Source organism: Perissodus microlepis, chromosome 19 (assembly GCF_051167445.1).
Source record: "Perissodus microlepis isolate ML-2025 ecotype Zambia chromosome 19, ASM5116744v1, whole genome shotgun sequence".
In the NCBI taxonomy this organism is placed as follows: domain Eukaryota; kingdom Metazoa; phylum Chordata; class Actinopteri; order Cichliformes; family Cichlidae; genus Perissodus; species Perissodus microlepis.
In genome coordinates this window covers 3,137,762-3,161,921 of record NC_140479.1, presented here as the reverse complement: position 1 = coordinate 3,161,921, position 24,160 = coordinate 3,137,762, and the positions used below count along the sequence as shown (strand labels likewise).

The 24,160-nt window shown below is 43.3% G+C and overlaps 1 protein-coding gene across 2 annotated transcripts; it reads left to right on the top strand.

Annotated features, from left to right (window-relative positions):
* Nucleotides 1-313: 313 nt before the first annotated feature.
* On the top strand, nucleotides 314-24,160 carry LOC146365194 (uncharacterized). Of its 2 annotated transcripts, XM_084914544.1 has the most exons (8): nucleotides 363-688; nucleotides 960-1,084; nucleotides 3,813-3,951; nucleotides 14,335-14,456; nucleotides 14,776-14,886; nucleotides 14,957-15,063; nucleotides 23,320-23,410; nucleotides 23,576-24,160. In XM_084914544.1, exons 1-8 carry the CDS (start codon nucleotides 592-594, stop codon nucleotides 23,687-23,689), a joined length of 906 nt encoding a protein of 301 aa, XP_084770670.1. In that variant the 5' UTR covers nucleotides 363-591; the 3' UTR covers nucleotides 23,690-24,160. The 2 variants fall into 2 exon arrangements, with proteins under 2 accessions (XP_084770671.1, XP_084770670.1); XM_084914545.1 differs by lacking the exon at nucleotides 23,576-24,160 and having other exon boundaries at nucleotides 314-688; nucleotides 22,522-23,339.

Here is a 24,160-nt window from a genome sequence, read left to right as displayed (position 1 = left end):
AAACAATAGTGTCTATACGTCTACTTAAGTACAGGATGCCAGTATGTTTGCCTGGATATGTCCTCCAAAGTGTCCACTAAACAAATATGTTGGGATGATTTCTTGTGTTTGCAGAATATCTCTAGAATTAGAAACATGCTGTCTCAGAGTGACGCTGAAAAACTAGTTCCTGGGTTTATTTCTCCTCGGCTGGACTACTGTCGTTCATCATCATCACCTTGTGTTTATGCCAAATGCTGCAGCTGGAGTGCAGACAGGCACTGCTGGACTGACATGTTCTCAGGCTGCTGCTTGGGACCTGTCAGGTCAGGGAAACACGGACCTCCAGCACTGACCTCCAGCAGTGCCCAGCGGGACTAGAAGAAGCTCGTTCAAACGCACTAACGGGTTTTACGGCCTTATTTAAGTTTTATTTAAGCCAGTTTTACGCCACTGTTAGCCTTCCAGACAATGACTGCATAGCGTGATAGGCGGCGGTAGTGCAGCGTGAACGCGTGCAGACTGCCATTAAACCCAGAGAAGAAGAAGCTTGGCGTTTCTCAGAGGCGTGCAGCGCCTGTAACGGCTTCCTGCGTGTTTTCCAGCGTGAACATGAACGTGGCTGAAGCTAAATCAGAGCTGAAGCGGCTGCTGAGCAGACTGAGGCCGGCTGAACTCACGCAGCTGCTGGGCTGGATGAAGAACTCAGGTAAACACACTGCACGTGTGGCGTGGGCTTCGTGGGTCACGGCTTCAGCGGGGGACTCCTCACGGTGTCGTCACCATGTCGCGCTGTTTCCACAGTCACGCACACTTCAGGAGTAATACACAGTGGGACGCTTCGGGGCTTTTACGAGTTTGTTACATCTTCCGTTGATGCTGACAGAGCAGCCCACAGACTGACAGCATACTGTCACTGCTGAGCCGTCATTTCCCCTTTACTCAGGAGTGTGTGTGTGTGTGTGAATGCCTTCTTGCAGATGAGCTGGAGGACGAGCTGCTGGGAGATAACGGGAGGGTGCTGCTGCAGAGTATTGCAGAGGACCTGCGGGCAAATGTGCCCCCCGATGCTATGCTGCCCTCTGAAACCGCTGCCTACAGTAAGGTACTGTGTCTGAATACTGAGCAGGTACTACAGAGGACTGCTGATCAGTGCTCCTGCATCACTTTGTGATCAGAAGTTCATTATGACCTTCATAAGTTAATAATAAAAGTGGTATTACTACTTTATTTACTTTACAGTGATTGTAGCCACAGTTTGTCCCAGGGAAGCTGTGGCTACAACTGTAGCTGCCTCCACCAGTGTGTGAATGTGAGAGTGAATGAATAGTGGAATTGTAAAGCGCTTTGGGAGCCTAGAAAAGTGCTATATAAATGCAATCCATTATTATTATTATTATTATTATTATTGTTGTTGTTTCTAATAATCACAGCTCTGTTTGGCCTTTTAAAATTCAGTTTTCTGTGTTTTGGAGGCAAATAAGTGTTTTTAATGTGACACAACTTCCATTAATTTTTACATGACTGTACTACAGAGCCACGCCCACATTGTGTTTAATATGCAGTTTTCATTTTACTTCAAGCTTTTCCCCAATATTTATTTGACTTAAAATAAAAAACACTATTAGATATTTAGTCATATTATATTTTTATATAGTTTTTTTATGGCGTTATTTTTGTGCCACTATTCTGAGTGCACGTAAAAAAAGTTTGCAGGTGCAAGTGTTGTATTTTGAGGAGAAATTTATTTTGAGCGAAGAAAAGCTGAATTTGAGTGAACAAAATTAATTCCTGCGTGCAAAAAATGTATTTCAGTGTTTGCTATTATCCACACACACACACACACAACAGCAGCCCCTCTCACTCAGTTTTTGCATTTGTGCTCACTCGCAAAGTGTTGCTCGCGCTCTCAACATTTCTGCCCGTGTGCGCTCAACTCTTTCTCTACACCGTTATATTTGTGCCACAAAACCAGCCAATCACAGACTTGGATGCAAAAAAATCTGATTGGTTGTTCTGGTCTCCAATCAGCTCGAAATGACAAAATGCAATATCCCAGAATGCATTTTGTCCAAAACTCAAACGAGGCAGTGGCGGAGGAACACAGAGTGGCGGAGTTTGAAATATTACTCTTTCTGGGTCACAAAATAAACTTTTAAGATATTTTCATGCGAGAATGGTGCTGTGTAAACTTCAAATATCTGCTCGATTCATCAAGACATCACATATTTGCATAAGTGCCCTAACGTTTTCGGAGATGTCTGTTACCCACCAGCTGACCGGGTGGTCACTCGAGTTAAACATAATATAAAAGGCTGAACTGACAAAACCACCACCAGGTATTACAGGAAAAACCATAAAGCCTTTGAACTAAAACAAACGCTGTTGTGACAGTGATGTACACTGTTGTTGGTATATATGTATGATTTGTATCACCTTCATGTTTCCAAGCCAATATCATGAGCAGCAGCTTTTACAGCTGTGGCTCCAGCAAACATCAGCTGATACTAGAAATTAATTTTAAATAAATTATAACAACAGCTGATCAAGCTTGAACGTGCTGCTGTTGTTGTTTAGGTTCCTGTTTCTGGCGCAAAGTGGAAGATAAACAAACAAGAGACGATCAGCTGATCATTGATCAGTTTCATGATTGAAGCAGCAACAGGAGAGGGAGGGAGGGAGAGAGAATGAGAGGAGAAGAGGCAGCTGTGCACCAAAGACAGAATAACTCCAGCTTTGTGTCTTTTTCATTGTAGCTGAAGTCCGGGACGAATCCCGTTCGTTTTCCCCTCAATACAGATGTGTTGTAATTCGTCCAGCCCAGAGTTGATCATGACCAACTGGCTAATCCACCACCTTTCATTGTTTAAACCGTTACAAAAACATAAAACATAAAAATGAAAAATCATCATCGGCCCACCGGGTAAATGTCCGGTATGCCCAATGGCATACATAATATGCGGTCAGCTGGTGGGTAACAGGCATCTCCGAAAACGTCAGAGCACTTATGCAAATATGTGATGTCTTGATGAATCGAGCAGATATTAGAAGTTTACACAGAAACATTCTCGCATGAAAATATCTTTAAAGTTTATTTTGTGACCCAGAAAGAGTAATATTTCAAACTCCGCCACTCTGTGTTCCTCCGCCACTGCCTCGTTTGAGTTTTGGACGAAATGGATTCTGGGATATTGCATTTCGTCATTTCGAGCTGATTGGAGACCAGAACAGCCAATCAGATTTTTTTGCATCCAAGTCTGTGATTGGCTGGTTTTGTGTCACAAATATAACGGTGTAGAGAAAGAGTTGAACGCGCACGGGCAGAAATGTTGAGAGCGCGAGCAACACAATGCGAGCGAGCGCAAATGCAAAAACTGAGCGAGAGGGGCTGCTGTTGTGTGTGTGTGGATAATAGCAAACACTGAAATACATGTTTTGCACGCAGCAATGAATTTTGTTCACTCAGATTCAGCTTTTCTTCGCTCAAAATAAATTTCTCTTCAAAATGCAACACTTGCACCTGCAAACCTTTTTTTTACGTGCGTTCAGAATAGTGGCACAAAAATAACGCCATATTTTTTTGGGGCTTACAAACATTTTCAAACTTTTCTGAAGTTTAAAAATATTGAGCCATTATATTTCAGTATTTGATTTCGTGTTTGTGCGTCTGCTGCGTACGTCTGATCATGAGACACTCAGTGTCCTCCTTATGTGAGTGTCCATGTTGGTAGAATGAGGCAGTGTTAGTGGAGACAGGTCTGAGCTTCATGATGTTAATGGAGAGAGGTGTGGTGATGATGAGGATGACGAGGAAGCTTTGGTACGTGTTCCAGATGCAGCGGCGGTCACGGCCGACGGTTCACGTGGATAGCTTCCTGTACGACGACGAGCAGGTGGACTCCCTGTGTGAACGGGGGCTCATGAGCCGCAACTACTGCCTCAGCTGTGGATCCCACAGGACTGCACCTCTGGGTGGGAGCACATCACCACTGCTCACCTTTGTTCAGGTCTACATGTTTAACAGCTCGCTTCCATGTGTTATCCTAGCAGCTGTAGCTAGCTGGCAGACTCGCATATGTGTGAAGAAGTGTTAGGTCCACATTAAGGAAAAAGATGACAGCTGTTTAAAGACAAACCGGCACAGTCGCTGTTCCCTCTGACATAGTGAAGTCTTACTTCAGGATCAGTTTGAATAACAAGAAAGCAAACGGTTTGTCTTTTAGCTCACAAACACAGTGCGGTGCTCAGTATAAGAGTGTGAACACATGGAGCAGAAAGCTGCGTCTGCTAACCCTGACAGGCAGATGCAGGGTTATGCTACAGCCTCGTGCAGTAGAGACGATGTTTGTTAGAACGCACTAGACTTGTAGTCAAGACCACCTAAACCCAGACCAAGACCAGAGGGTATCGAGACTGAGAAGTCTTTAAACTGCAGCCAGATGCTGCTTCGTTTACGGGTTTCAGGCATATTTATGTGTTTCTGCGATGCACTCGCACAGCCCTCCTCACTGCTGTCTACTGTCTCACTCACTTACTGAGAGGACAGATGCACGCTCCACTTGACTGTCGCGTCCATCACCCTCTCTGTTTTTCACATAATGATATTATCCTATATCCTCGCATGCGATTGGCCACAATATGGAGGGATTGGAGCATAGCTGAGCCACTGTGTGAGAGCTGAGCAACCAAAGGAAATGTAGCCGGCTCTCGCTCAATGGGAGTCGACTCTTCGGATTCACTACAAAGCACTCTGTAAGCACGGCTCTTAGAGCTGATGCTTTTGAAATGACACATTATCAAACGTTACGTTGTGTGTCATGGATACTGTTGACTCCAGAGGCGGAGCCAGACATTTTATACACCCGGGGCTTAGCCCCAAAGGGTAGTATGCAGGGGGGGGGTGACTGAAAGATTTATTAGGCTGAGTTATGAGTTTTGTTCAAAAAAGAATGACTTCATATAGGAAAAAATATATATCACATATGCAGGACACCTTAAACTAGTTTTTTAATTAAGCAGCAAGGCAGAACAAAGTCAGGGCTAGGGATGGGTACTGGTATCCGGTGCCATTATGGCCCCGGTTCTGACATAAACGGTAGTAACCAGACCGAAAAGCAGCGCACATTTCGGTGCTTTTTTTCCCTGAGATGTCATACACTTTGGATTCCAGCCAATCATTTTACCTTTGCAAGCGTAGTAGGCAGGGCCAGGTACGTACGTTCTTTTAGAGCACAGCTACAGATTAAAAATGCCCAAAGCGAAGCGGTCAAAGTCTGGCTGTACTTCACAGCAAAAGCTTCAAACTCAGCAGCCTGCAACAAGTGCTTCAAGCTGATACTGTGCAAAGGAGGTAACTCCTCGAATCTGATGAAACACCTGGCGACTACAGCATTTTGTTAAAAGCTGAGAAACGCACCGTATTTGATAACTTGCTGCGAGACCTCACATCGAGCACATCTACTGCGGGTGTGGTGCCTGTTATCAGACCCGGAGTTAGCAACATCCCCCAAAAACCCGAAGATTAGAGTCCTGGCCCCTAGCCCTGCCAGTGTAGCAGAAATGATGACGGATGATGATGGCAGCAGCAGCCGTTCTTCTCTGCGTGAGTAGCTTAATGTTGTTCGTGTGTAATTTACGTTGAGTAGGCTAACCACGTTATTAAATTAATGCAAGTAAGGTGAACTAGCAAACACCGTCGTAGTTACATCCAGCTGTCTTCTTGTTTGATGGCAGATGCTCCCTTCACACTGGCCAAAAAGGCTAAAATGACCAAAGAAAAAGAGGGAAACAGCTAAACGTGGGAGGTTTTTGGACAAAGTTTGTTTTTTTTTCCATTGTTTAAGCACTGCTTCCAGCCAAGAGTGATACCATATATGCCCCATAGCTGCAGAAAAGGCTAACATTGTTATCTTTTTACAAAAAAACAGCTAAACATGAGAGGTTTTTGGACAAAGTGTGTGTTCTCCATTATTTAAGCACCGGTTCAAGCACCGTTTAAGCACCGGCACCGTTTCAAAAGTACCGGTTTGGTACTGGTATCAGATAAAACCTAAACGATACCCATCCCTTGTCAGGGCTGTATCAAGACACAGGGACTAAACCCCAATTCAACTAGACCCAGAACTGATCTGGAATTAAAACAGGACTACAACAGTTCAAAATCAGGACTACTTAGGACTTAACCAAAACAGAACCAGAATCAAAACTAGATGATAGTAGACTATTTAGATTGAGAAACATTTATATAATTATTTAGCCTTGTTGTGCAAACAAGCCTGCAAAACTTAATAAATATAGAATATGAAAAGTAACAAATTGTATCTAATAGAGCAGGGCGATATGGCCAAAAATATTTATCACGATATATATTTGAAAATTTGTGATAACGATATAACTGACGATATAATTGATGCGAGACAAAATAAAACTCCACAACTTTACTAGTGCAAAAAAAAAAAAACCCCATGCATTTATTTTCACTTAAACAAGCAGCTGTTTTTTTTATGTGCATTAAAGCTATATAAAAATTTCCCATGTTGTTGCAGTATATTAATGGCTAACCTTCTATTGTGGATGGATTATCTCAGTTGTTCTCCTGACTGAAGTTTGGTCCGTTTACAGCATCCTGCCATGCGATTGCATTTGTCTCTAACCATCGGGAACCTTCACGTTAATTTTTAGCGAGTGGAAAAATGTTAGCCTTCATCCTCCAGCTTCACTGTTTATGTTATGCTAACATAGCTGTGTCGCTAGCGATCACATAGCACATCATTATATACCAGCTAGCCCAACTTCAGTAACCCTACAAACGTCACTGCTGTTTAGTTTTCTGTCTTCATTTATGTTGGAAGTGATAGCAGAGCTGTACGTTTTAATTTTTTCAAAAGTCTCTCAGTCAGAACATGGTATATCATGATTAGGTAACTAGTGAAACTAGCGAGCTAACTTCCGCTAACTTCCTGCTACCTTCTAACTCCATTAAATGTAATAAATTCTGTTTTCATGGATGCCTGGATGTTAAACTTCATAGTTACACCTGGTAAAGCAGCAACGCTGATGATTTTATTAAAGATGAAAGAATTTAGACAGTTTGTAACTCTCAGTGATGCTGTGTGTTCGTTTGACTTTGGGACCTGAAGCAGAGTTTAGGACCCAGATTACTCCTAGATTTACAAGCACCTTAGTCCGACAAATACGGCAATAACGACGACCCGCTTGCATGTTCTACAAAAAAACAGTGCTTTGGTAGGTATCTGACGGACAAACACCAAACCAGTTCCACATCACTGAAGTTGCACCATTTTTACAAACAAAATCTGGTTCATCCGTTTCACTCAACGATCCGCTTTCCCCCTTCTCATTCTCCGTTGCCACCATGCTTTTTCGGCCATGTGCGTATGAAAACAAAGGCACTGCGCATACCCATATTGTATCGCGATATTTCATTTTCTTATCGTTGCCTAACATTGTACCGGTATTACCGTGAATGGTATAATATGGCCCAGCCCTAGTATCTAAAAAGTTACACTAGGTACCGGATACATGTTCTGGTGAGTTTTGGCAAACAACCATGTGACTAACAGGTGTGTCTGACCTGCTCTTGTTCCATCTCTGTTCTGTCCTCTCTCTCCCTCTCTGCTCCTCTCCTCTCCTTCCTGCACTGCATGCTGGGAGTGTGAGTGAATGGGTGTGTGAAGGTGTTTGGTGAGTGCGTGGAGCTGCTGAGTGAGTTTGGGACGTTTGGACTGTTTTTTTTCCAGAAAACTTTGGGCTTATGGGTGGTTAAAAGGTAAGGCAAGTTTATTTCATTGTGTTGTGTGAAGTGACGAATTTTAGTTAATTGGCCAGTTTTACCTTGAGTCATGGCGTCCCTCCCCAGTGAGGGTTCGCCTCCCCTGTCTATTTGACATGGGGCCAGGGTGGTGGCACCCCAACAGTACACCGTGGAGCAGGTTCTGCTAGCTGTTGGTGAACAGGTGGGCCATGAGAACATAACTTATGGCTCTCGGATGAACAAGGCTGTGATTGCTTTCCTCAGTGAGGAGCGCTTGGTTCACCTGTTGGTTGAAAAGGGGGATCATTCTGGATGATTTGTTTGTGGCTGTTTCGCCACTGTTTGTGCCATCTACGCGGGTCACCGGTGTCCCGCCGTTCATCCCGAATTAGCTGCTTGAAAAGGAACTGACCCGCTTTGGAAAGTTTGCTAGCGGTTTCAGGGTTGTTCGTCTTGGCTGCAAAGACGCCAGACTGCAGCACGTTCAGTCACTAAGAAGGCAGGCCTTCATGTATCTGAACGATCCTTCCCAGACACTGGAAGTGTCGTTTAAAGTAAGATATGAAAACGGCTTGTATACTGTTTACGTCAGTGCAGGTAGCATGAAGTGCTTTGAGTGTGGTGATGTTGGCCATAAACGCTCATCCTGCCCTCACAAAGAGCAGGAGGTGCGCCGTGAACAAGAGGCTCATGCTAGTGGGGCAAGTGAGCAGGAGCGCGCTGTAGATGCCGGTACGGGAGGACAGCCGGCTCGTAGCGGTGCGGACAAGCAGCTGTCTATGAGCAGCGCTGTCATCGGCGAGCCGCTAGCGGCGCAGGGTGACAGAATGGAGGTCGCAGCCAGTGCTCCACAGGCTGCGCTAGAAGAACAGGGGATAGTACACAGGACCAATGAGGTGGAGGATGGATGTGATGACATACAGGACAGGGAAAGTGTGGAGGACAATCAGGACAGTGGACAGACCAAAGCAACGGCAAGTGAGGTGGGTATTGCGAATGTAGTTTCAGGTTCTTTGAGCACGGAAAATGAGGAAGACGACTTGTTGGAAGATGATTCCCTGTCACAATGCTCTGATATTGTTTCACAAGAAGACCATCAGCAGTCGTATTCCTTAGAGGATATAAACCGCTTTTTGGATGAGACATTTGGCATGCAGTCTGTGGAAGTCACTGAGTTTTTTCCAGATGTTGATCTTTTTATAAAATCTGTTCTGAAAATAAGAAGAGTTGTTGGTTATGAACAATTGAGTAAACAGAAAAGATTCCATCTTAAAAAGATCCTGACTAAGTTGAGGAGGGAAAAACGAAGAAAAGCTCCTTTAAACGCATAGTAAAATGTTTGGAGCACTAAGGGTGTCTTTCTGGAAGCGTCTCACTGTCTTTTCTCTTTTTCTCCTCCTCTTCTCTCTGTCTTATATGGCAAATTTGAGAGTAGGTACACTTAACATTAGTGGGGGTAGGGATAGGGAAAGGCGTGCAGTCTTAGTGGAGCTTAGCAAGAACAAAAACATTGATGTGTTCCTTTTGCAGGAAACACATAGCACTATGGATAATGAGACAGAATGGGGAATGAGTTGGAGTGGACAGGCTTTTTTCAGTCATGGTACTAACCTCAGTGCGGGTGTAGCATTTTTATTTTCTAGGCACCTTCAACTGTCACATATTTCTGTCTGTGAGATCGAGCAGGGAAGGGGACAGGTAGTAAAAGCAACCATCGAGGGAATATCTTTTGCTTTTATGAATGTATACGCCCATAACTCAGTTGCAGGTCGTGTGCGATTATTTCGTAAAATTAATGATGAGTTATCAAAATTAAATAGTGGTTCAATAATAGTGGTGGGAGGGGACTGGAATTGCACAACCCACCCTTCAGTTGACAGAAACACAGGAGAGCCTCACCCACCTTCGGGCTCACTTTTGTCTACAATCGTTCTTCAGAATGATTTGATTGATGTGTAGAGAAAGCTCCATCCCACAACCAGACAGTATACATATATGAAAGTTTCTGAGAGCAATGTGAAGGCAGCTAGGCTTGATAGATTATACCAGATGTATCAACCAGATGTATAATAATAGACTGGTTAAAGCAGAGATCTCACCTGTTGGTTTTTCTGATCATCACTTAGTGACTGCAGATATTTCTTTATTGATGCATTCTAACATCTGTTCGCACTGGCGCTTTAATGTGCAGCTGATTCATGACAAAGAGCTCTGTCGAGCTTTTTCTGACTTCTGGTGCCACTGGAAACTAAGGAAGACAGACTTTTGCAATTTGGCTCAATGGTGGGAGGTGGGGAAAACACAGATTAAGCTTTTTTTGTCACCAGTACACATCACATGCAACGGCCACTGTTAAAGACTGCTTTGAGGACTTAGAATGAGAGCTCAAGAGGTTGGAGACTGAGATTATAAGTGGGACAGATAATACAAATAATACCTGGGACAGTAGGAGGAAGGCTTTGGGCAAGTTTCTTCACGAAAGAGCAAAGGGTGCTCTTATTAGGACTCGGATTTCTACTATTAAAGAAATGGATGCCTCAACAAGGTTCTTTTTTTAAGCTGGAGAAAAGGGTTCGAGAGTCACACCAAATGTTGCACCTAAGGCTTCCAAATGGGAAGGTGACATCTGACTCAGTAGGAATGAGGACGCTTGCCATTGACTTTTATGCCAGCCTCTTTAGTGCTGACACGTGTGACCCTGAATGTGTGATGAGGATGCTGGTGGGGCTGCCACGGCTGGATGAGGCTGAATCGGCTGTGTTGGAGTCTGCTATTTCCTTTGAGGAGATGTCTTCAGTGGTTCAACAACTCAATGGTGGTCGGTCATCAGGAGTTGATGGTATTCCTGCGGAATTTTACCAGGAATTCTGGTCGCTGCTAGGAGAGGACATTCATGAGGTTTTCACGTACTGTTTGACCACTGGGATCTTGCCAACAAGTTGCACGAGGGCAGTTTTGACTTTACTGCCAAAGAAAGGGGACCTGGGCTTGCTCAAACATTGGAGGCCTGTCTCTTTGCTTTGTACGGACTACAAGATTCTTGCAAAATGTCTTTCTAACAGGTTGAAGACCTGTATTGACATGATTGTTGATGTGGGGCAAACATACTGTGTCCCTGAAAGAACTATTATGGACAACTTGTTTTTAATTCGAGACATTATTGATCTGGCCAAGCTCAGGGACTTGGATGTGGGGTTTTTATCTCTGGATCAAGAAAAGGCTTTTGATAGAGTGGATCACCGCTATCTGTTAAAAACTTTAGAAGCTTTTGGGTTTGGGAACATTTTCATTTCTTGGATCCAATTGTTGTATTCAAACGCTGCTGTCATGTTAAAGGTGGGGGGGAGGGTTGAGTCGGCCTGTTCCAGCTCAGAGGGGCATCAGGCAGGGATGCCCTCTTTCTGGTATGTTGTATACGCTGGCCATTGAACCCCTTTTACACCATCTTAGACAGGGACTCTCAGGTTTTACCCTTGAAGAAGCAGGAAGTCCAGTAAAATTGTCAGCTTATGCCGATGATGTTACGGTTTTTATAACCAGTCAATGTGATATTAAAACACTCAGACAGATACTGGATTTATATGAGCGAGCATCCTCCGCGAAGGTTAACTGGTCAAAGTGTGAAGGTTTCATTTTGGAAGGGTGGGTTGATGAAGAGGAGCCAGTGTTACCGGCAGAATTACAGTGGAACAGGGAGGGGCTGAAGTGTTTGGGAGTGTTTTTGGGAACTGATGCCTTTCAGGGGAAGAACTGGGAGGGTGTTGTTGAAAACATTGCTGCCCGGTTGTCTCGATGGACTTGGGTCCTGCCACAGTTGTCTTACAGGGGAAGGACTTTGGTTGTTAACAACTTGGCCGCTTCTGTACTCTGGCACCGTGCCACTGTTGTTGAACCTCCAGCCTCTCTTATCAAGGAGATACAACAAAGACTGGTTGATTTCTTTTGGGGAGGGTTTCATTGGATCAGGTCTGCTGTGCTGTCTCTACCTGTGTCAGAGGGGGGTCAGGGTTTGATTGACCCTCGCAGCCGTATCACAGCGTTTCGTCTTCAGACAGCACAGCGTTATCTTTATCAAGGACAACAACCACCCTGGTTCAAGACTGCATCTACGCTGCTTCACAGAATAAAGGACCTTACATATGACAAGCACCTGTTTCTTATAGACCTAACTGGCATGGACCTTTCGCAGACCTCTGTTTTTTACCAGTCTGTTTTGACTGCTTGGCAGACTGTTTTTAAAGTGCAGAGAGACTGTTCTCAATTTTATGGTGATGTTGGTGAGGAGCCTCTTTTTTACAATCCCTTGGTGCCAAATAGGATGCTCAGCACTGCTAGTGTGCAGAGGTTCCTCGTCAATGCTGGTCTTACCAAGCTGGCGGGCCTGAGGACGGCGGGGCAGTGGAAAACGGCTTCCAAGTTGGCTCAGGAGACTGGGATCAGGTCTCTGCGCTTTCTGGAGAAGCTGGTGGAAGAAGTCATGGGTGGTCTTCCTGGACTCGTAAGGGCTGCGCTGGGGACTCGCTCTGCAGGTGGTCAACCAAGTTCAGCTGACTTTCCTTCGCTGTCTGTTTGTGCCGCAGTTGGGGAGCAGGATGTGGAGGGAGGCTCTCTTCTTTCCTTCTGAACACCTGTTCTGGGTGACCTGTCAAAGATCTCTAAGAAGGCTATATATGAGGTGGCTGTAAAGGTGCTGAACAGGGGATTGTTGGCTGGTGTTCTGGAGTCGAGGTGGTCAGGTGTGTTGGCTCCGGGGTCATCTCCAAGGGGCAGCTGGAGGTCCCTGTACAAACCTCCCATAGAGAAACGCAGTGCGGATCTCCAGTAGAGAATAGTGCATGGGGCCGTGGCTACGAACAGACACGTGGCACATATGGATCCACGAACAGGGAACCACTGTCCTTTCTGTCTGACTGAGGAAACACTGCAGCACCTGTGGCTAGGCTGTTCCAGGCTAGATGGCCTTGTTTCATTGCTGCGGCAGTGGCTTGCTGGCCTTGGGAGTGTTTTGGAGGAGGGTCTCTTTATCCTGGGTCCGAGGTACTCTGCAGTGCAGCGTAGGACGGTTTGCTTGATTAATTTTTTAATAGGTCAGGCTAAGATGAGTATATGGCTCACAAGGAGGAACAAAATGAAGGGAACAGGATCTGTTCATTTAGAGATTATGTTTGAAGGGTTAGTAGGTGCACGTTTGAAAGTAGAGTTTGTTTATTACAAGATGGTGTCCCACATTGAAGAGTTTGTCTCTGTTTGGGGCATTAATGGAGTTTTGTGTAAAATGACTGATGATGATTTAGTTTTGAATTTTTGAAGGAAGCCGAATGGAGTGTTTTCTGGTTTTGTTTTCTTTTTTTTGTGTTTATTGTATTTGGGTGGGGTTGATGGTGGGAGGGTTGTTTCTATGTTGATTTGGCATTCATTTTCGGTTATGGTTGTGAGCTGAAGTATTGATGTAATAAAGGTGTGTTAAAGGTCAAAGGTCTCTCTCTCTGTTCCTCTCTCTCTCTCTCTCTGTTCCTCTCTCTCTCTCTCTCTCTCTCGCACTGCATGCTGGGAGTTTGATGGTGGTGAGTTTGGTGTGTCTGAGTGAGAGTGTGTGATTTTTTTTTTCACTGAATGCTTATTTTCCCGTTTTCTTGCTGTGTTTATTGTATGATTGTTTCATAGCTGTTTGTGGTTGTGTAGTTTGTATTTCAGTTTGACAGGCATGGCGTCCAGTGGGACGCTGTCCCTGTCTTTGAAGCATGGAGTCAGGGTGGTGCCGCAGCCGAGCACCACTGTCGAGCAGGTGCTGTTGGCTGTAGGTGAGCGGGTGGGGCATGGAAACATTTTGTATGCTTCACGTATGAATAAAGCGGTTGTCATATTCTTGAAAGAGCAGGGGTTTGTCAATCAGCTTATAGAGAGTGGCCTGTATTTGAACGATGAATTCATGCAGGTTTCACCCCTCGCAGTGCCCTCCACTCGGATCACTGTGTCGGGGGTAACAACTGAAAATATGAAATAAACACACATGTAAGCTAAGACTCTCTAAAGAAACAGCATTGTTGTTGTTCGGCTTTTCATTTCACCATTTGTTGATTCACTCCAAGAGCAAGTAACGTAATATGGGTCAAGTGATCAGTTTGATATCAATCTTTTGTGATTCACCGTCATATTTACATTATTTGTACAGTACGAATGATTTGCTTTGGTACCTGCTCAAACTTCAGCTCTCCTCTGTCTGCCTGGCTGCGCTTCTCCTACAGCAAACTCGCAGGCAGCAGCTCCTCCCCCCTCGCTCACATTCTGTGCTCAGTCGCCGAGTGCCTGAGCTCGGATCATACCAAAATTAGGGGGAATTTACTACTGTGCGCTATGTGCTTCGAATATTGTGTGTAGTTTTTGTTTTATACAGTTGTCAGTCAGGCATCTAACTATGAAACAAATTACACTCCAAAAGACCCCGGGCTTCTGAAAAGATGACCCAGGCTTAAGCCAGTAAACTGCTCCACTTTCAGCACTTACAGCAGACCAGTGGATGCACGAGGTGATGGTGCAGGCAGCTGAATGAAACCGTTTGCTGTCATCGTCTCCTTTGGCAGACTTCATCTCTCACTCGTTCTCCGTGACCGAGCTTCGGTTCCTGTTCCAGCACGTTCTTCCAGATCTGAGTGGCCGGACACTGGTGGATGTAGGATCCAGACTGGGGGCTGTGCTGTATGGGGTCAGAGGTCAACACACACACACACACACACACTGTTGCTGTCGTGTTTTTGTCACTTTAGAGGACATTAGAACGACTGTCCTTCTTCCTAATAAGTGGAGCTGTACAGACTTGCAGGAGGATTTTCCAGGAACACGAACAAACGCTCAGACGTTTGGTCTGAATGCACTTTTGTGACAAACTTTTAAAAAAGTAAATCATTCAATTTAATTTAACAAATGTTGTTGCTTGGAAGTCTTTCATTTCTTTTTCACCTGTTGTCTTTAATGTGCGTGTGTGTGTGTGGTACGTGCATGTGTGTGTGTGTGTGTGTATTCAGGGGTACGTGTACAGCTCAGCGTCCCGGCTGCTCGGCCTGGAGATCAGCGAGGGTTTTGTCAGGCTGCAGGACTCCATGTTGCACAAATACAAGCTGACTGACAGAGTTCAGGTTTGTGTGTTTGAGTCGTGATGATCGCCTAGAAGAACGCTCAGCCACAGATGGTTTCTTCTCTCTACAGGTCCTCCAGGCTGACGTCTGCACGCAGGATATTCTGCTGCAAAACGCAGATGTTGTTGTCATGAATAATGTCTTTGAGTACTTCATGGAGCCCGAGCAACAGGTCAGGTAAGGTTACACAGAATATAAGACCTGCAGGCTGTAAGCTTGGACAGTGCTCAAGTTTTGTTGTGTTTGGTTATCTGTGTGACAGTTTGATCTTGGTTTTCGTTTTTGTTGAGAGGACATGCTGACATGCACTCAGGTCTGACTGAACTCGTTGAATCAGGGCAGGCGTCTTTGAAGCCCTTAGGCACAGAAAGCTGTATGTACAGAATCATCAGTCGAATCCAGCAAAAAATGTGCTGACTTTGCCCTAAAATAAGGGTTTAGTCCTGTGACGTATGTGCACAGTAGGACAGCACTGGCATATATCTCCTATTGTGACTGTTCATGTGAAGGCGCAGGCTGGACAGCCTCCATATGTACTATTTCAGACTTGTCCCACTGGTTTGCTCCTGTAATGAAACGAATGATCAGCATTTTGTGTTCAAACATGAAAGTAATGATCATTTTCTCACAGCTTCTCTGCAGCCAGAGTCGTCTCCCCCTGCTGGCCATTAGAAAGAATGCAGGTTTAAGACATTCCTGGCTTCACGTCTCAGAGGGTTGTACGAAGAAGTGCCATTATTTAGTTAAAGAGGTTTGTTCAACTCAGTGTTCAGTGTCATGAAGGAGCTTTACACCACAGCCCAGCTGTTACAGTTACAGAAGCACAAGCCTGTCACTGCAATTCACTGTATTACAAAAGTAATACAGTGAATTGCAGAAGTTAAAAAAAACATCAGGTGTGCTTGCAGGCTGTTTATCACTAAGCATACTGATTGACTCAGAGCAATAAATGTAATTGTGATCAGGTGAAACACTACAAGTCCTAAAGTAACCTTTAGTGTTTGAATGGATGCACTTTAACCTCCTAAGACCTGAACTCTTCCACAGCAGCATTTTTAATTTCTCTTTGATATTTGGGCATATTGGGGCCCGATGAATGTAAAAACAAAGAATTACCAGATTTTTTCTTTTACCTTATTTTTGTTTTTAAGAAAAATCAGAGCCACGTATGAGGATATTTATTTAAAATGTTGAAGAACAGTAGCAGTATAATGCCCTCGTAAGTGGATATCAGGCCCTTGTAGAGCAAAATTGAGTATTTTGGTCTAAATAACCCAAAATGTGATGTCCACATATGTGGACGCCAGGTCCTAGGAGGTTAAAGAGCTCTAATCTGCAGAAATGAACAGGATCAGTGCATTAGCTGGAGTTTTTCTTTGACCTCTCAGTTGAGTGATTTTTGCAGCATTACTCTGTCATCCTGTTTCTATTCTTTATACATCTGTATCATCTGTTTCTATAGTAATGTCTGATCGGAGCAATCAGTACTCAGTTATTTACGTTTGTGTAGAGCAGGGGTCGGCAACCTTTCTGATGATGAGCGCCATCTAACATTTCCTGAGAGGTCAGTGTGCCATATGATTGCATTATCAATAAATTTAGTAACGCTCTATATTAAGAGACACAGGTCTCCGAGTGTCCAGCGTTCAGACGGCTACCTGAGGACTCATGTGAGAGAAAATCTGCTCACACAGACATGTAGAGCCAAATACTGTCAATAAGGCCTCTGCAATGTTCTGAAGACAGTTAAACTTGTCCGGTAGTGATGTCCAGCAGGTGAACATGCAGCTCCATGAGCACGCACAGCTGTGGATTCCAGCTGCGTTCGTAGTTCTGCAAACTTTGACCCTCACAGAGTCGAGCTTTTCAGTTCAGTCAGCTGCATTTCGATGTCCTCTGTATCCAACCAGTTAATGTGAGACAAATCCAGCTGCTCATTAAAACTTTCTGGTTTGATCAGAAAATAAAACATTGGTCCAAACACCTGAAAGTCCCAAAAAAGCATTGTGAATTCTGTCTCCAGTCTATGGATGTATCCGTGTATTTACGTGGTGCTGCTGCTCCTGAAGCTTTTGAAGTGTCGGAATGTGGAAATTTCAACATCGCTTGATAAAATTGCCAGCTAGCAACGTCCCTCTCACTGGTAGGCTAAGTTATTTTTAGCCAGTTACAAGTTGAATCTGGTAGTTGGGGTTGTTAGCTAAGATACCGTCATTAAGAAGCGGCACAACTAATGTGTCTATGCGAGCTAATTTGCGACGTGCACCGCTGGTGCGGCCATTTATTTTTTAATGCACCTTCTCAGATTAATTCACTGCGTGTCGTGTCCAGGGCTGGACTGGGACAAAAAGAACAGCCTTTTGACTAGAGACCGGCCCCCAGGTATTAAAGCCATAAAGCCTTTGAATGAAAACAACCCTGTTGTGACAGTGATGTACGCTGTCTTAGATTAGATTAGATGAAACTTTATTAATCCCTTGGGTAGGTTCCTGTGGGAAATTCTGTAAATAAATAAATTAAAAAAACTTGTTGTTATATGTATGATTTCTATACATGTTACATCAGATAAAACTTTGATTGTAAGATTCAGATAATTATTTTTTAACAGCGAGACATTTTCAATGAGAATAAGAATGAAAAGTATTTCTTTGTGCCCCCCTCTCCCTGTTAATGCCCTACCTGCCCCCCTGGCAACACTTTGCTAGACCCGCCCCTGCACAGTTACCAGCTGTCAGCTACATAGAAAAGGATCCTGGTGTTATTTGTCTCTCAGAAACAGTTCATAACTTCAACTCATTCATGTCACCTAAAAGGTAAACCTGTTTCTCCATCACCTGTTCAGCTCTGATGATTCAGTAAGGACATCTCCTGGTTTCATCTTCATGTTTCCCTCTCACCACATATCCAAACCGACATCATGACCAGCAGCTTTACAGCTGTGGCTCCAGCAAACATCAGCTGATACTAGAAAGTAATATTAAATAAATTCTAACAACAGCTGATCAAGCTTAAACTGCTGCTGTTGTTTAGCGCGACATCCGCTGGTTTCCTCTTTCTGGCGCAAAGTGGGCGATAAACAAACAAGAGAGAAAAGCCGATCAGCTGATCATTGATCAGTTTCATGATTGAAGTAGAAACAGGAGAGGGAGGGGGAGAGAATGAGAGGAGAAGAGGCAGCTGTGCAGCAAAGACACAGAATAACTCCAGTGTCTTTTTCATTGTAGCTGAAGTCCGGGACAAACTGTGTTCCTTCTCACCTCAATACAAAACGCGTAATATTTTCTCTGAATACGAGGTGATTCCGTTTTTTAGGGGACGGTTGGCAACTCGACTAACTAACCTTATGAATAAAATAAAGTTCACTATCAGTAACATCATAGCACCCACCCAGCTGTATAGAAACTCCGTCATGCTAGCTAGTACGCAGTACGAGTTATTGTAACTGACTGTAAAAAGTCAGCACAACGAAAATAAACTCCACCTAAACTTGGTTTATATCTGACCCAGATAGACTGCAGGTCATAACTTCTTACCTGAAGTTCAGTTCACCTGACACTCGGACCGGCGGCTGCCTCGGGTCTCTCCTCCTCCGGGAGCTCCGCCATAGCCACCACCAAACAACTGAGTTACTTTTACAGATTGGCCAATCCACTGTTTATACCGTTACACACAGAAACAAAAAAAAAATCATCGGCCTATAAAAACGAAAAACTCACACTTAGGACCAATGCCCGGTGGGTCGATGGCCAGCCCAGCTATGGTCATGCAATCAGTTAACCTTTCGCGTGCCAGCTGTGGCACACATGCCCAGGGTTGCCGACCGGGAGCTATAACTATCTTTTATAGACAGGGTTCGTAAGGGTGCTTGAAATCCTTGAAAATGCTTGAATTTTAATATTGTCTTTTCACGGTTTGAAAAGTGCTTGAATTTCAGATGAAGTGCTTGAAAGTGTAACTGTATTTCATTCACCACAAATAACTATCTGATTGAATATTTTTCTTATCAAATAGAGAAATAAAATGAGTCACAATATGTAAAAGCAAAATTTCTCCTCCTGGGCTGCCTGATTATTATTTTGCTGTCAAACTCGCTGGAGAAATGATTGAAATGCACTGAGTGTGATGCAATACGGCAGCGCTATATCACAGTTAGTTATGGCATGGAATATGCTGTGAACTTAGCTAACATTACTTAGCAGTAGCAGTCATATAAGTTACTTTACTCAAGTGAAAGCTTTAAACATTAGCCCGTTACATAACTAGCTAACTTAAGGCTTTCTGATTAACCCTCTGGGGTTGACGGACCCAGAGAAGTCTCAGTTTCAACTTGGGTCGAAAGTGCGGACTTCAAACTATATAGAGATTGAAAATATGACGTCATTTCTGGGGTAAAACCGCAAAGGATTGTGGGTACGAGTGGCAAGCAGTACTAGCGCATGCAGGCTTTCACAAGAAAACAGTCACACAGCGATAAAAAGAAACACAAAAAATGGCAAGAAGCTGTTGTATTATTAACTGCAATAGCCGGTTGCATGACAGCCACAGGAAGCCGACGGGTAAAGAGATCGGTTGTTATCGGATTACATCGTTGAAGAGAAATTGTTCGAGCCATGTTTCCGAAGTAACAAAGAGCCGACGGATGGCCTGGATTGCAGCCATTCGAAGACCAAATATAACGTCCCAGAACACTCCAGCTCACATAATGTGAGGGCTAATGTTTGTTGTGTTTTGTAGGAAAACCAGCCAACAAAATGCTGGAATGCGATCCAGACTGGGCCCCTCTATCAACCTGGGTCATACCGAGTTTAAAGCTGCTACCACAGCCAGATTTGATCGGTTAGGAGAGAGAGCGAGATCAAAACAGCCACGAAACGTCCGCATATATGTGCCGAAGGGTTGTATTGAAGCAATCAAGTGATGAATAACCGTTTTCCAGTATGTTGTTTTGCATTGTTGTTTTTCACCGAAGCAGCTAATAAAGCTGATGGATTTTTACAATGTTGCCTCTTTCTTGTAAGATTCTATAACAGAACGAAACAATAATGCCAGTTATAAATAAAGACAATGAATTGAATGAATTACAAAACATTTTATTTCTATTAGATCTGAAAATGTTGTGTAACACTACAACCTGAAACGACAAATAGATGCGTTTGCCTGTACAGGAGATAAAGGAAAAAAACAACAGCTGTGAGATGGAATAGTCCAAATCACCAAAGTAAACTGGACCTGGGCTTGTTGCAGGGATCTGAAGTCAATAAACATCTTGTGAGTGTATGCACTCACACTCAGGACCATATAATAATAAATATGTGCGTGATGACAGTTGTGCAGCACGCTAACGTCCTTACTCCACTCTGTATGCTCGTGTGGGTCTGACCCTTTCACTCCTTTGATTTTCTCTTTGTACTTTTTTTGCCTCTTCGTCACGTCTGTCTTTGTACCGACCTGCCGTGTTCTCCGTCGTTTTGTACATAACTGTTTTTGGGGCAAATAAAATGCAAGTAGGGATTAAAACCACAGAACTAATGATTACTGGTGCTGGAAATGCTGGCGCTTGATGCAGTGTTTAGATTTTGGTGCCACTCGTGCCCACATCTCTATACCAGTTTTTAAATTGTGTTGATAGGCCACGTAAAACCAGAGTTACAATAAAAAAATACACGCGATATTTTTTCTGAATAAAACAGTGGTGTTTACAGCGGGAAGAAACCGTAAAAACTGTGTGAATCAAAAAACGATATGGCAACATGTGGCATTTGAAGGTTTGGGAAGAGGGGGAAGTTTTAGGAGTGACACCAGCGAGAGAGAGCGAGTTTTGATAGGTGATAGACTTGTGACGTTTACCGTGTTTGGAGTCTCAAGTTAGTGTGTTGTCTTGTGTAGTTAGTGTGTAGTCGTTGTTTTGTTTTGTGTGTCAGTTCTACTAGTGAACGTCACAGTTGCTGCCTTAAAGCCACCAAAGGCAGATTGCAGTGTAAACGCTGAGTGACACAGCTGCTGTCACACCTGCAGGTTTATCCCTGTGCTGTTCTCATCTGTCTTATAGTGACACAAACTATTTTTTGGAGTTGCATACATAATTTGTGTGTCTTCTTATTTGATGCAGAACATCTGATTGTTCTGTAAATAGTTTTAAATGGTTATATAAAAAACGTCTGAGCCTTGGCTGCATTTTTAGGTAAATAGTACCAAATAACTTTGTTGTTTGCAAAACTTGTGATATTTTTTAACAATGTACAATTTCTATTTGCATTTCAAGTTATGAAAATGATTCGTTAAACATGCCTGTGGTTTTTACAGTCAAAAATATCACTTTCTACTCATGTTTTAAATTTTGTCTGAATGTAGATAAATTGTGCTGATACAGTTTGTCAAAATGAGAAAATAACAGATTGGCAAGATAAACCGTTTTTAAAGGTGAAATATAGAGAACAAATCAAAAGTAGTCATAAACGGCCAATTACACCCTGGACCCCAGAGGGTTAAAGGCTAAAAGCAAAGTTGTCACCAAGTACTGTTTGTATTTGTGTGTATTGCTGCAGCTTTTTTGAGTATTAACTTGGTGCCTTTGGGTGAAATAATGGTAATATGAGTGATCCATATGGTCACAAAGAATAGCCACTTGTTTCTGTGTTTATGGTCAGCACCGACACATTAAACTACTTAAACATTATAAATGTCTTCAAACTCACACTGAGGCCTGTGGGGCACAATCAGCCACTGAGACTGTACACACATTTATGTGTGTTTGTATATGAATATTTCATATTTTAAGGCTGTTTATTTAAGGGAGATGAACAAAATACACTGGAATTGTACATAATAATATCACAGATGATAAATTAAATAGATTTTAAGTAGATGCTTGTGCATTCTTAAAGTCTTATATGTTGAATTGAACTATGTGATCTGTTCAAAGCCTCCCAGTCAGTGCTGTTCTCCAGGCCTGTCTGACTGCACATGATGTTATTACCACTTTAAAGGTGATCATGTAGGACTTCAGCAATAATGTAGTGTCGTTAAACATCTCACAGTTAGTTTTAATGGGAATTAACTTGAAAACAAACAAACATCTGTCTCCTATTTTTGTGTCGTACAGGAAAGAAGCATCAGTATCTGATGAGACTGTTTTTCAACAGGAGAAGAATCTCTAACAAGTTGATTTGTTCACATTTTCACATCTTAATTTTTGAGTGAAATGTGCATTTTGAGTTTATGCACTGTTTGCATAGAATGCGACCGTTTCCTTTTGCAGTATTTTTGTGTGGTCTTAATAAAAGGGGAACAAAGGTGTTTAAGTTCACCTAGGATGATTTGTTTTAAGGGACCTTGAAAGTGTTTAAAAAGTGCTTGAATTTGACCCTGAAAAAGGCGTATGAACCCTGATAGAAATACATGTACAAAATGTACAAAGATGCGTACATAAACACACACAGAAATGTACATAACTACACTACAATGCACACAGAAATACACTCAAAGTATATACAAGATACAAGCAGCACCAGAAACAGTGATACAGTGATGGTAATAGGAAAGTACAGTTTCATCAGCACATAATAAAAATCCTCAGCTCATTAGCAGGTCTTATAACAAACAGAATACAACCTAACTTTGTCTTTCTGCTTCCAGAGGAACCAAGAGTGCGAAAGCAGCTCGGTGCTGCTAGTGAACGCACCGTATCAGGTGATGAACAGGTGTGAGCGCCTCTATACAAGCAGATCGGGCAGTTTGCATGACTGTGACTTTCAGGTGTGTGTTAACTCGCTGCCAAGGATGAAAGCTGTCAGCAGTAGAGAAACAATAGTTACTGCCCGTTAGTCTGGGAAGGGTTATCTGAGGATTATCTCAGACAACAGAGGACTCCATTAAGCATGCTGAAAAGTTCATGTGCAGTTGGAAAAAGACTGAGGCTACGTCCACGCGTACATGGGTATTTTTGAAAACGGAGATTTTCCGTTTTCAAAAATACCCGTTAGGTTTGCAAACTTCATTTGAACAATGTGCTTTGGACAGGTGAGACCAAAGTGGAGATGTGTGTCTGTAGTCCACAGCAGTACAATTAGTTAAACCCAAACACAGCACACTGGCACAAACACGTGATGATTTGGGTTCGTCGTGCAGCCAGAACAGACCTGGGACCTCTGTTCTAGAGTCGGATGTGAGGTCCCTGGTCTGACAGTCCAGTTTGTTCTCAATCTACTGAGAATTCATGAAAAGAATCCATGTGCCAGTCAAAGTTTACCTGACTGAAAACTCAGGTGGGACCTTAAGACACTTTAACTACATGGAGACCTGCCAAAGACCATATGTGTTTCATTATGTCCTGATATAGAAAACCTTGGTTTTGGCTTGGCTGTATAAAGCGCACAAACACCCTTCTGTACGCTCTGTCAGATGCACACAGCTATGATGACTTTCTGTTTTCAGGGCATGGAAGTTCATCATGCAGAATTTCCGGAAGAAGGGATCTCTGCTGGTCACTGTTCCCAGTCTGCACGAGAGTCTGAATCCCCTGCAGGTGACACTCGGCTGATGTTAGCAGTTCTTACATGTGGACAGTAAAAAGTGTTTCTCATGTTGTGACAGATGCATGAAGTTTGTTCGTGGATAAAGTGACTGCTAACATCATGAACAAAGCCGTTCTTGGTCTGTTCCTCAATGTGTTTGTGTCTGTGTCAAACAGGAGGTGTTGCAGCCTGACTGGGTGGAGGAGCTTCCTATCAACTATGACGTCTACCTGGGCAGAGACACAGACCCCGATGCTCTCAGACAGATCCACCTGTACAGGGTCATCTGATTTGGACTGGACCTGTTTGTCCCTCATCTCAGTTGAAATCGTCTTGGCTAATTTATACTCTGAACTGAACTGGTCAGAAGTGAGCTCGTTAAATCCAAACCCAGTTAATTAAACCCATGATCTGGTTTAAACTGGTTAGGAGGGGTTGAAATTATCTGGGTTGGTTAGAGCTGGACTTTTCCTTCCCTGGTCTACATATCAAAGAAACTCAGGCTTTGTCTCGTTAATTGAGTTGCACTTGCAAAATACTATGTTAATATTATATGTCAGTTAATTCAGCATTGACTAAATGTGTGTCCTTTACTATAAAGGCTTGGCAACAAGTAACCAATCACAAACATGGACAGATGAGCGTGGCAACATGATGAAAGTGTCAAAATGAGGCTTTCTCTAGTAAATCCTCATATTGAGTCACAATGAGACTACCTGACTATCCCAGCAGAAAACTCAATAAATACAACTTTCCACAAA